Below are 13529 nucleotides of genomic sequence, written 5' to 3'. Positions count from 1 at the left end.
TAAAACACTGTATCTTTTAAGGTACTATACAAAAGTGAGCTGTTGCTTTCACTTAAATAATGTTTTCTGTTTAATGTAACCATTGCCTTCTATTTTATATTTAACCTTAATAAATACATGTAATATACTGATACCTTCTTATAATTCATATTAAATTTGACGTGTCCTTAAAAACCCCACACCTCTGGCTAAAATCCAAGACAGCTATACCTTATAGTCAATCCTCTTCTATGGTAAATAGTATTAGTATGTGCTGACATCTCTGTATGTGTATGGCATGTGTAATGTACATTAATGTATTATAGGTGTATAACGTTTCATAATTTCACTAGTTCATAGAAAGGTTTTTCACCAATACATTTTCATGTGAAATGTACACAGACACTAAAATGAAGGTATTCAGCATTGCCTATCTATTTTTTTTATGTTTTTTTTTGTATGTTTGGTTCTGTGTTAGCCATATAAATGGTAGGCATAAAAATTGTCTTTTGTTAATATTGCTTAGTAAATCATATAATACTGTGGAAGTTAGCAATTTTTATTAGGTGAATTTTTAAATACTTCCTTACCTAACCCAAAGAGGCAGCAAGAGGACCTGGAAAATGTTGAGCCAGGAAGACCTAAGTCCAAATCTAGCAGATGTTTCTTGTATACTTGCTAGCTTTGTGACTCTGGGCAAATCACTTACCCTCTCTCTACCTCAGTTTCCTCATCTGTAAAAAGGGAATAATAATAACATGTGCCTCCAAGAGTTATGAGAATAAAATCAGATAATATTTGTAAAGTGCTTTACAAATCTCAAAGTGCTATATATGCTAGATGTTTTTATTACGTTTTTGCTGCTTTTTTGTCAAAAGGTTTAATAATATGTAAGCAGAAACCTATAGAGAAATATAAGATTGAATGAAATATGAATAGAGTGACCAATATAATATTTTCTCATCCTTTTTGTAGGTACATAGGCATACTGCTCTAGCAGCGAACACCCAGTCACAGCAAAATATCCACACTACAACTCTTGCTCGAGCTAAAGGGGAGATCCTGAGAGTCATTGAAATCCTTATTGAAAAAATGCCCACAGATGTTGTTGATCTCCTGGTTGAGGTATTATCATAAATTTCCCCAATAAATAAAAAGATAACAAATATTCAGTACAATATAATGCAGCCAACTGCGTTTTCCTCCTAGTATGTAATATTTAGAGTTCATATCAACTTCTGGAAGTGGTTGTAGTCCTTTGAATGTCCTATCATTACTGAATTTTTTATTGTTTAAACTTCTAGTTTAAACAAAGTAACTGACAATTTCCATTTATAGTTCCGTTTATGGGCTAAAGCTAGACCAGAGTAATTTTTCAATGCAATTTTCTCATGTACATCCACCTTTGTAAGTAAAACAAAACAAATACAGTACCTATTCATAAAGTACAACTCTTTCTGCTGCTTATACCAATCTGTAAATAACTGACCTCAAAAGTTAACATGCATTCCTCTTTAATCTTAACTTTATTGAATATGCTTCTACAGAAGTTTTTAAATTTTATATAATCAAAATAATCCACTTATGTTCTGTGATTCTCTTCATCACTTGTTTGGTCATGAACTTTTCTTCTACCTATAAATCTAGTAGTTAATGTTTTCTCTATTTCTCTAATTTTTCATGCTTCTTTTATATAGCCCCTGAGAGCTTATCTTTGTATAAGCTGTGAAGCATTGGGCTAAATCTAATTTCTACCATACTGTCCAGTTTTTCAAGCAGTTTTTGTAAAATAGGATAATAATTGGGAAAAAGATCTTTACTGCAAGTTTATCTGAATTTATATGTAGATTTGGCATGATATGCTATATAAGGAATTGATTCATATTTATAAGGATAAGAGCCATTCTCCAATTGATAAATGATCTATAGACCAGAACAAATAATTCTCAAGGGAAGCAGCCCAGGCCACCTGTAACCATATGAAAAAATGCTCCAAATCACTACTAATTAGAGAAATGCAAAATAAAGCAATACTGAGATATTCTACCTCATATTCATAAGATTGGTACAGGTGGGGGGCAGAGCCAAGATGGCACAGTAGAAGCATGACCTTCCCACGGCTCCGGCTTCCACCTTCCCCAATCCATGTAAAAAGAGGACTCTAAACAAACTTTGGAGCTGCAGAACCCACAAAATGACACAGAGAAGCTAACCTCCCGCTGAGGACAGCCCAGCAGGTCAGCAGGAATCCAGCACGGTGCTCTGGGAGCTGAGCCCAGCCCCACGCCAAGGCTTTAGCCCTAGGGTGGGCCTGACCAGCCGCTGGCCAGAGGGACTCCAGGTCAGCAGCAGCTGTGGCCATTTCCAGATTTATCAACACATAGATGCGAAGGACAGAGTAAGAGGTCAGTGCAGTCTGGACTTTGGGACCAGTAAGTGGAGTGCGTGGCTTTTACCCTTGGGGCGAGAAGCCGCTGAGAGGGGGGCACAGCCAGCCAGTGTCACGTGACAGCTTCAGCTCCTGGCCTGCAGAGTGTAGCGGGACCAAGCAGCAGTCTGAGGGGTAATCACTCTTGCTTTAACCTGCTTGGATCTGGATTGCAGTCTAGGGTGGAGGTCCTGGGGTGTGTGTCCAGCTTGCCAAAGCGTGTGGAGACCTCAGAGAGGGCACCCATCTAATACCTCTGGCAGCTGAGAAATCCCCAGCGTTTGGGACAAAAGCTCCCCTGTCTGGTGGCAGAGGCCTACTGTGGCAAAAAGCCCAGGGGTCAAGTGACTGAGGGGTGACATGACCAGGCAAAGGAAACAAAGCAGACAGAAGATTCCAACAATACACTCCTATTTTGGGGACAAAAAGGAGCAAAGCATGGAACAGGAGGAAAACAGTGAAGTCATAACTCCTGCACCAAAAGCTTCAAAGGAAAATACAAGCTGGTTACAGGCCATAGAGGACCTTAAGAAGCAGATAAGAGAAGTGGAGGAAAAATTGGGAAGAGAAATGAGAATGCTGCAAGAAAATTATGAAATGAGAGTCAACAGCCTGACTGAAGAAAAAAATACCTTAAAAAACAGACTAACTCAAATGGCAAAGGCGGCTCAAAAAGCCAATGAGGAGAAGAATGCCTTAAGAAGCTGAATTTTCCTGATGGAAAAAGAATCTCAAAAGCTCAATGAGGAGAGTCATTTCTTCAGAATTAGATTGGAGCAAATGGAAGCTAATGACTTTATGAGAAATCAAGATGCTGTTAAACAGATCCAAACAAATGAAAGAATAGAAGGCAATGTGAAATATCTCATGGGAAAAACCACTGACTTGGAAAATAGGTCCAGGAGAGAGAATTTAAAAATTATTGGACTGCCTGAAAGCCATGACCAAAGTAAGAACCTAGAAATCATCCTCCACGAAGTTCTCAAAGAAAACGGCTCCGATGTTTTAGTACCAGAGGGCAAAATAGAGGTTGAAAGAATCCACTGATCACCTCCTGAAAAAGATCCCAAAAAGAAAACTCCTAGGAATATTATAGCCAGGTTCCAGAATTCCCAGATTAAGGAGAGAATATTACAAGCAGCCAGGAAGAAACAATTTGAATATTGTGGAAACACAATCAGTATAACCCAGGATCTGGCAGCGTCTACACTGAAGGATCAAAGGTCTTGGAATATAATATTCCGGAGGTCAAAGGAGCTGGAATTAAAACCAAGAGTCACCTACCCAGAAAAACTGAGCATCATGTTTCAGGGGAAAATAAGGTCATTCAGTGGAATAGAGGACTTTCAAGCATTCTTGCTGAAAAAAAACCAGAGTTGAATAGAAAATTTGACATTCAGATACAAGAAGTAAGAGAAGCATGAGAAGGTAAACAGGGAAAAGAAATCATAAGGAACTTATCAAAGTTGAACTATTAAGATTCCTACATGGAAAAACAAAAATTGTAGCTTATAAAACTTTTCTCAGTAATTTAAGGCTTTATATATATATATATATATATATATATATATATATGTCTGTATATGAGAGTATGTGGGCATATGAATACATATGTGAATATATGTATATATGTTTACAGGTATACATAGATAGAGGGCACAGGACCAATTTAACAGGAAGGGATGATACTTAAAAGGTGAAATTAAGAGGTGAGAGGAATATAATGAGAGGAGATGGGGAGAGACAGAATGGGGTAAACTATCTCATACAGAAGAGGCAAGGGAAAATGGTTACAATGGAGGGGAATAATAGGAAGGCAACAGGGAATGGGTCAACCTTATTCCCATTGAATCTGGCTTGAGGAGGGAATGAAATACACACTAAATAGGGCATTTCACCCTCCAGGAGAGTGGGGGGGAGGGGATGAGAGGGGGGATGATGGAAGGGAGGGCGGGCTGGGGGGATGGCAAGTTGGAAGCACCCACTTTTGAAAAGGGATGGGATCAAAGTAGAGAATAGAACAAGTGGGAGGTGGGATCGGAGGGAGGGAAATATAGTTAGTCTTTTACAATACATCTACTATGTTATTGTTTTACATTAGGCACACATGTACCACCTATACTGAACTGCTTACCTTCCCAGTAAGGGTGGGTGACAAGGGAGGAAGGCAATGAATCTGGAATTGAAAGTTTTAAAATCAAATATTAAAATATATATACATATATATATGACATACTATTATTAATACCATCTTACATGTAATTGGGAAATAAGATATACAGGCACTGGGGCATAGAGACCCCCTGGAAAAGTCAAAAGGGGTATGGGAGAAAATATGGGAGAGAGCAGATTGTAAGAGGGGATATCCTGTGGGACTGCTATTTTTGAGGGGTGGGTAGGGGAAAAATGGGGAGAAAATTTGTAACTCAAAATCTGGCGGAAATGGATGATGAAAATCAGAAGTTAATAAAGCATTAAAAAAAAAAGATTGGCACATGTGACAAAAAAGGAAAATTGTACATATTAGTATAATTTTTCCATGGGAAAATAGCTATGATTGATGAACAGCTGTGTTCCTGTTAGTGTGTGCAGCCATTCTGGGAAGTGATTTAGCATGATCCACAGAACGTTACTGGATGGTACTTGCCTTTTGACCATTCCTGTACGCACAAGAGGCCAGAGAAAGAGGAAGAAGTGCTATATGTACAAAAAAAAATTTACAGCAACTTTTTTTTTTGTGATGAACAAACAAAAACTGGAAACTAAGGGGATGTCCATCTATCAAACAGTGGTTGAATAAGTTATTGTAGTATATGAATGTAATGGAATTGTCCTGTAAGAAAGAGGGAAATAGATGATTTCAGAGAGACATGGAAAGACTTAAATGAACTGAGTCAAAGAGCAGTAAACAGAAATATAAGATCAATTTATAGTATAATATAAATATAAAAATGAATAATTTTGAAGACTTTAAAAACTGATGAAAATTGTACGAAGAGAACAATTTGCACAATAACAATATGGGAAAGGCCAATAGCTTTGAAGTTGTAATAATTATGATCAATACAATGATCATCTATGGTTTTAGGTAACATTGATGCTTTCCATGACAAAGAGGTTTTAAGATGAGACATTTAGATTTTTGTATACAGCCAATGAGGAAATTTTCTTTGAGTGGTACAGATGTGGAATGTTGCATGTACTTTCAATGGGGGTCAATGATACTGTTACTTTTACTTGTTTTACTTTGTTACCTCTCACTTTAGTGTGATTGGTAAATGTAACATAAAAACAAAATATTTCAAAGACTTTTTTAAAATCATAAACATTAAAAAGTGGGAAAAGTAGGAATTAAATAAGTTTTTTTAAAAAGAAAATTAGTTATTTGAAAATAATGTCAGATCTTTGACTTTTCCTCCCAAAGGTTATGGACATTATAATGTACTGTCTTGAAGGATCATTAGTTAAAAAGAAGGGACTTCAAGAATGTTTCCCAGCCATCTGCAGGTAAAGAAATCTTTAATAAAATAATTATGTGCAATGTAATAGCTTTTTACACTTTGTGTTTTATTAGTCTAATCTGATTAGAAATTAGGGCATTATGATATCTAACATGTTTTAAATCAGAATTTTGCTTTTAAGACATAGAAAAGATAGGGTATGTGTTGACTGTATCCATATTCTGATATCTGTTCCTCAGGAGCTAGAAGGAAACATTCCTGAAAGATTAGTGTCAGTCTTCTTTTAAAATTACTTGCTAAATACATTCCTAGTAAAATGACAAGTTTTCTTCTGTCAGTATTCCGATCTCCACCTCATTTTTTCACCAGTGAATTCTACATACAAAATGTCAAGCAGTAATCAATGCCAAGGCCAAAATTGTTATTTTAATTCTATCATATTTAATCTTATTTTATGTTGCAAAACCTATTTCTATTTGCATTCAAAGAAAACTTATGTTGAATACATGCCTATAATCACTGTATGTATATAGTTATACTTATTTCCATAAACACATCCAACCCGAAGCAAATTTCCTAATTTTAAAAGGGAACCTGTCAGCATTAGCTTTTTTTTTTTGCTTTCAAAGCTGTCTTTAGATCCATTTATGAAAGAACAGCCTGTCTGCATAGAGATTTTAAGTAAAAATGGCACTAAATTAACAATATTGAAGTTAACTTTAAAACCTCTCAAAATTGGCATTCAATTGTAATTAGACACATTTTGTTTCTTGCCCTCCTAAAATGTGTCCAACCATATGAGTATATTTATTATCATTAATTTTCATGTCTTAACTCTGTAACACTGTTCTCTAAACTTTCTTTTTTCTGGCTTCACATCCATCCTTGTCCCTCTAGTTTGCTGTTCTTTCTAGCTTATGGAAGCAAAAAAGTTAAAAGAGAAATATATATATATATATATATATATATATATTTTTTTTTTTTAAGCAATTGGGGTTAAGTAACTTGTTCAAAGTTACACGGCCCGTTATTTCTGGGTGTGGTGCTAAGTGTCTGAGCCTGGGTTTAATCCCAGGTCATCCCAACACTGGGGCCGGTTGTATCAGCAATGCCATATACACAATGCCTATGGAAATTACAGATATGCTGATATAATTATCCATCACAAAATACATCAGGTTTGCCATTTGGGGAAATAAACTAGAAAATTTATTAAGATACCAAAAGACTGAGTCCCAAAACCAGAAAGTGAAAGCCATCAGAGTAGTTATGACATTGGCACAGGTAGATAAAGTAGAAAGCACCCACATTCTCAAGCCTTTAAAACAGAACAGGCTACCTCAGGCAAAGGTCCTCCTCTCCCCACTCACAGCAACCACCCAGCGTCCAGGAAGCGTGCTCCCAGCAGCCCCTGGCAGTCCTCAGCAGGAGTCCTTAGCAGAAATTCTGGCTGACTCAAAAAGGGCTTCGTGCTGCCACTGCCGCTACCTCTGCTGCTGCTGCCGCCGTCGCCGCCACTGCTAGCCACCGCAGGAACTCTAGCTTGGCTTCTGCTTCCTCTTGCTCCGCCCCTTCCTGCTATGCATGGAAGATCTTTAAATCCCATAACCCTTACACCGGTGCTCTTACTTGCTGTGCTATCTGGCTGCCCCAAAAGAGAAATATTTTAAAAGAAAATGGCAGCTTTTCCATTATAGTTTTGTATTGTCTCAAAATATTTTTCCAAATTTTTTTCATAATGGGTGATACATAGGTATATTCGAATATAAGAAAATAAATTTTCCTTTAATGTTATAATGGAGCAGTTTTGCTTCTTGTACAAAGAATATGAGATATATTGTAACTGGTGAGTTTTTTAGGAAATTTTTAGTTCATGTTTTCCAAATTGACTATTTTCTAAATAAAGTAAATGTTAAGTGAGAATAGGAAAATGGTTATAAAGGATTTTTAAATTAGGCTTTGAGTTATTTAGTAATAACATTTTAGACTTAGACTAAACATAGTTAAGCAAGTGACCTATCTTCTTGGAGTAACTCCTTAGGATGCCTCCATCATCCCTAATTTCTCATTGTAAGAATTCTTTGGTTTTTATTTAGTCATTCAACAAATATTTATTAAACAACTCTTGTTAGAGAGCACTGTGTTACCTGGGGGGAGAAATGAAGAGTTTAGCTAAGACATAGTTCCTGCTATCATGGAACTGATAGTTCATAGATTTTCTCCATGTCACATATCATTCAAATGCTGAGCTAAGTACAGAGAAAGGCAAAACACCCAGTCCCTACTCTCAGAGAGCTCACAGTCTAATGGGGGAGGCAAAGTGCAAACAGCTAGGTAGAAACAGGATATAGATAGCACACACATGTGCGTGCACATGCACACATGACCATGTAAAGTCTTGTGCTCATTTAAGTCTGTACATATTGAGCATCTGTTTGGATATTGAGAAGAAAGATGTATCTCTAAGGTTAGTATATTCAACATAGACATTTTAGATGTTTTTCCTCAATTTTGTCAGGTACAGATAAGATTAAACTCAAGCCAAAATGTTTCATGACTTAGACCAGCACATGAATCTGACAGCTCATCATTTCTGGGATCATTTGACAAATTCATTAAAGTATGAGCATGGTGTTTGCCTCAAAATAGTTTATAACCTACTTAGGGAGAGAGGGTTAAAATAGAAAACTAATAATACACAGTCACATTTGCTAAATGTTAAATGAGTAGCATAAACATTAAATGATGAAGTTAAAATGACAATAACTTATTTATATATTGTACTTATATAGCTCACACTTATATATAGGTTGGCAAAATTCTTTCCTGACAAGTCATTTACAAGTAGATAGCATGAATAGTAGTATTATAAATAGTAATATATTACAAATGAAAAAAAAAAACAGTCTTTCAGAAGTTAAGGGACTTGACCAAGATCACACAGCTAGTAAATGATAGAGGTGGAACTAAGACCTGTGTCTCCTAAATCAGAGTCCAACACTTTCCATTACACTGCCCTGTTTCTGTTCCGGTCATCTGAACTAGGGCAAAAACGAGACTGAAAACAATTGAAAGAATACTGTGCGTATCCCATCACTATGTCCTTTATCAACTTTTAGCTAAAGTAACAGTCTTTATTCACAAAAACTTCATATTAAATCTAAATTTATAAGCAGCATAGAGAAACTGACTATATAGCTGATTAGATCCTCCCATACAGTATTTATTCTTTAAATCCTTGTATATCTTATGCTCTTTAAAAGTGTTTTAGTTGTCTCCATTTATAGCTTAGGCTATCCTCCATAATGGTAGTTACTAGCATTGTGTATTATAAACATATGCCAAAGGTAGATTATAAAGTAGAAGGGTAGTTTCATTTTCATTTCTTATCTCTTAGAAAATCATCTGAAAATAAAAATTTTATATATATACATATTTACACATTAAGCAGAAATAACATATATTTGAAAGTACTTATAATTTAAAATGTAGGGTATTTTTATTCTCATGTATTTTATTCTCAAGAATAATTTCACAATTGGGCAATAAAAGTAAACATTGTAGATTACTGTGGACAAAATTTATGTTTCTGTTAATTTGAATATAAGTTAATATATAACACAGAAGTCTGTAAGATCTATTATAATCTTTTATCTTCCCATATATAGAACTAAGGACTGCTGCCTAGTCACAAGATCACTAAGATATCAAGTAATCCGGATTGTTTTGTTATCTAGAGTTGTTTTTTCAATAATTTAACATTTGAAAACATGAAGGATAAGGTAGTGAAGGATACAAAGATATATAAGACAATTACAACATGTAGAAAAATATACCTACTGTAAAAGACATAATGTTATGGAAGAGTAGCAAAGAGTAAAGAGATCAAGTAAGACTTCATGGAGGAGGTTCAATTTTGAATAAGTAAAATTTCAACAGAGGCTGGTTTCAGGGTGTATTGAGTGATATTCCCAGCAGAGGAAACAATATCTGTGTAAGAGAGATGTGGAAAAATATGACCTATTGCATGAAAATGGTCCTGCTTACTTAAATGCTACTTAGTGGAAAAATTGTTGTGTGTTCACTTTTAAAAATCATAATTTTGTAGCTTTAAAATCACAATTCCGCCAAGATTTTCTTCATATACTCCTAACAGTGTAGCAATCATGTCTTAGATTGCATGTGAAGTTGCAGTGTTTTGTATAAGCAAATTTTCATCATATTGCTTGGTGTTTTAAATTGTCATTGATATAAATGGAATTGATTTTTGTGTTACTGAATTTAGAGTTTGGTCATAATTAACGAATCACTTTGTAATTTGATTCCATAGTGGCTTCTCTTCCCCCCTCCCCTGCCCCAATCAAATCCATTTAATTAAACTAACAACAAGAAATTCAAGCCTAAAGGAGAAGGGATAGTGCAAGTTAAATATTCCAGTTATTTTTACATTTTTAGAGGTTTTTGTGATTGTTTTTATTTGGACATGGAAATGGATGAGAGAACACGGGATTATCATTTCTAAGCATTAGACTTCTACCAGCGAGCTCAAGTCATTCAATCATATGCTTATATTTTAATTGTAATGTAATCCGAATTATTGTCATTTCCTCACCTTTTATTCTCTGGGTAAAACCATTCTTATCCAGGCCATTTAAAATGTATGGTTTTAGAATGTTAATTCTCAACTGTTCTTCAAGAAATCCTGAAACAACCAAAGTTATTCGTTTTAATGAACCGTATATTGTATTAGTTGACTCTCACAGTGATAATTCTAGAGGATTTTATAAAGGTTCTGCCAAAGTTCCGTTAAAATTGAAGGGCTCTACTACTATGGACAAGTTTCAGCGCCTCTGTTTTAGAGTAACTCTCAGGAAAACAATCCCACGATTTGACTTCAGCATAAGCGTGTAACAGCCTTTGACTCTCTGTGGTGACACAAAATAGGAATAGCGTGAATAATTGAAATCTGTAGATAACTCCAAAACAACACTGGCCAGGAGCTGTCACTTCCTTTCTCCATCAAACCCTATAACTGAGGCTTATGATAAAAATTAAAACTGACGTGCTTGAGTTTTAGCACCTCTTACTTGTACTTCTTATGTATACTGTGGTCAAGGTTCTGTGAACAGAGATATATCCAAAAGGTGAGCAGCTGAGAAAAGAAAGAAGGGAAAGCATGAATAATCCCCAAATTGAGGGGCGTCATCTCTGCAGAATTATTAACTCTATTTCATCTCTCCATGTGTTTCTTTTTAACACCTTCCAAAGCAGCCTTGTTGTTTCATATCCAAATTACTATACTTTATTTTGTAGTTAAGGAAATTTTTTTACAAGTCACTGTAGATATTACCTAGTCTAATTTGGTGAATGGTAGACATTTATATAATAAGGTACCTCTGTATTGACATCTGTAAGTCATTATGAGCTGGTTTTTATACCTAAAAACATTTTCCGTGGTATTTCAGTAAAACAATATCAGAAACACATCAGTGTTATGTCCAAGTATTGTAGACATAGATTTAAATGTGTCCTAATAATTTACATTTTAGTTCCAGGCATATTATTAATAATACAGTGACTTCCATTAATAATACAAGAAAATTGCTTAGATTTCTATGCCCTTGAGATTGAATACAGCACACATAGTCTGACTCAGAACCCAGTTGTACAAAATGCTTCTACTGTCAAGGACTTTTCATCTGTATGACAAATAGATTTTCATTGTTATATGGGAATTACATACTCTTCTTAAAAGACAAAGGAACAACATTGCATTCTCTTCTGAGTTAATTTGGTAGCATACATAATCAGGCCAAGAGTTACCATATGTAATATAACAGGATAACATTATGATATTAACTACTTTAGAATAGCAAGTGAAATAATTTTGATGTATCTGTCATTTAGTGTTGCTACCATTTCATTTTTCTGGAATCTCATTGAAATGTGTGCTAGTATGTTGTCTCCCTGATGATTGTCTAAAAGGCACTGTAGTATCTTTCAGTCTGAAGGACAGATATTTCTAAGTAAATTTTATCATAGCATCTGTGATATTAATAATATAATATCCTCAAAACTATAAAACTCATCTCCTCCCCAATAAAATAAAATAAACAGGAGACTTGAGGGGATTGGTATGATTGCAGCATTCTCAGATTTCGGTGTTACCTATTGAGAGCTCATGTTGGGCTACTGTGCATGCATGGCCATGCCATAAACTACCTCCCTACTTTCTAAATGTGGCCTGAATGTATTGCTAAATCATTATGTGTGTGTGTGTGTGTGTGTGTGTGTGTGTATGTATCATCTCCTTTACTACATAGATGAAGGGTGGGGACATTATCTGCTAATTTATTGTATAGTTTTCATAGCTCTCAACATCATGCCAATGAATAAGGTTCCTTAATGTTACTATTATTTCCCCCCAGTATCCATACCACTTATTCCTATTCTTTCAATATCATCCTGGAACAAATATAACCTTTTTGGTCCTCAGTAGTTTCTTCTGTAAAATGAAGAAATTGACCTAGATGACCCATGAGGTGTTTTCCATCTCCATTTCTTTTATTTTATGCAAGAGCAAGAATAAACAGCTTGCTCATTGAATCATTTTTATAGAAGCCTAGAGAAGTGGTGGAAACTTAGAGCTATAAATAAAGGATATTGGATATCATTTAGTTCATCCTTCTGATTCTACAGAGGAAACTAAAGACCTGTTTCTAGGTGTTAATAAACCAAAGTAAAGCAAAACCTTGTTGGCCTGATGTAATGAGTCTCATGTGCCATTCTGATGTAGGAGCTGCATACCAAATCACCAGTATCAGTGTGATTCTGTTCCCATTGAGATGCTCACAGCAACTGAGTCAAGGAGAAACCATGGTGTAGTGGGAAGAACTTATACAACTTGAGTCTTTTAGCTTTTATACTGCTGTATGACCCTAAGCAAGTCATTTCTCTTCTTGAGCAAAGAAAAAAGGAGACCTATTTCCATGTCAGCAAAATGAACATGGTAGAGTAAATGATCTTTATAGTCTAACTCTTAAATGTTTTGTGAGTCTGTGAGTAATGGTTCTCTCGAGATAAAAGAACACAAGGAAGAACAGAGGGAGACCCCCTAACTTGGTACATCCACCTACATCTCTCATAGTCATCCTCTGGGAAACCTATCATACACTTCAGGCAATCTGATGGAGCCAATTAAAGTCTTCTTCTGACCTGATTTTGGTTACTGCCGTTATAGACAGAATTCACTGATCTAGCACCAGAGGGACATACCAGACTGCCCCTTACTGTAGCTTACATTCTTTCCTTTGTATTCTTCCTTGGAAACGTTGCTGTTGGAGCTCTTATCTCCCCCATCCAGCCACATTAAAATCTCCCCCAGAAATTCTGTACCCAGACCAAAAAAGGTACTTGTGTCTTTTTCATCTTTGATTTGGGGAATATATTTTGCACTTAAGGAATTCTCTGAATTTGCCCGGGGAAGGGGAGGGAGGAGGGGAGGGAGAGTGACAAGTCCTCCATTTTGCTCTCTAAGCAGAGAGTATTTCATGGAAATATGGTTTCTAAAAACTACCAATTATTATCACTGTGTGTGTATGTATCTGTGCGTGTGTATGTATGTATGTGTGTGTGTATGTATGTTGGAGTGGGAAAAGGGG

The 13529-nt window shown here is 35.7% G+C and overlaps 1 protein-coding gene across 3 annotated transcripts in view; it reads left to right on the top strand.

Annotated features, from left to right (window-relative positions):
- LOC138171962 (WD repeat-containing protein 7) overlaps positions 1 to 13529 on the top strand; it is a 492039-nt gene that overhangs the window by 380061 nt on the left and 98449 nt on the right. For all 3 annotated transcript variants that reach the window (XM_069101570.1, XM_069101552.1, XM_069101560.1), the window contains 2 exons: positions 955 to 1104; positions 5832 to 5914. In XM_069101570.1, the coding sequence (XP_068957671.1) occupies positions 955 to 1104; positions 5832 to 5914 (233 nt within the window). The remainder of the gene's footprint in view (positions 1 to 954; positions 1105 to 5831; positions 5915 to 13529) is intronic.

The sequence above is a fragment of the Petaurus breviceps genome, unplaced genomic scaffold, assembly GCF_028583685.1.
Source record: "Petaurus breviceps papuanus isolate PSGF00001 unplaced genomic scaffold, PetGlider_PUasm1.0 128, whole genome shotgun sequence".
Lineage (NCBI taxonomy): Eukaryota > Metazoa > Chordata > Mammalia > Diprotodontia > Petauridae > Petaurus > Petaurus breviceps.
This window is presented reverse-complemented; position numbering and strand designations above follow the sequence as displayed.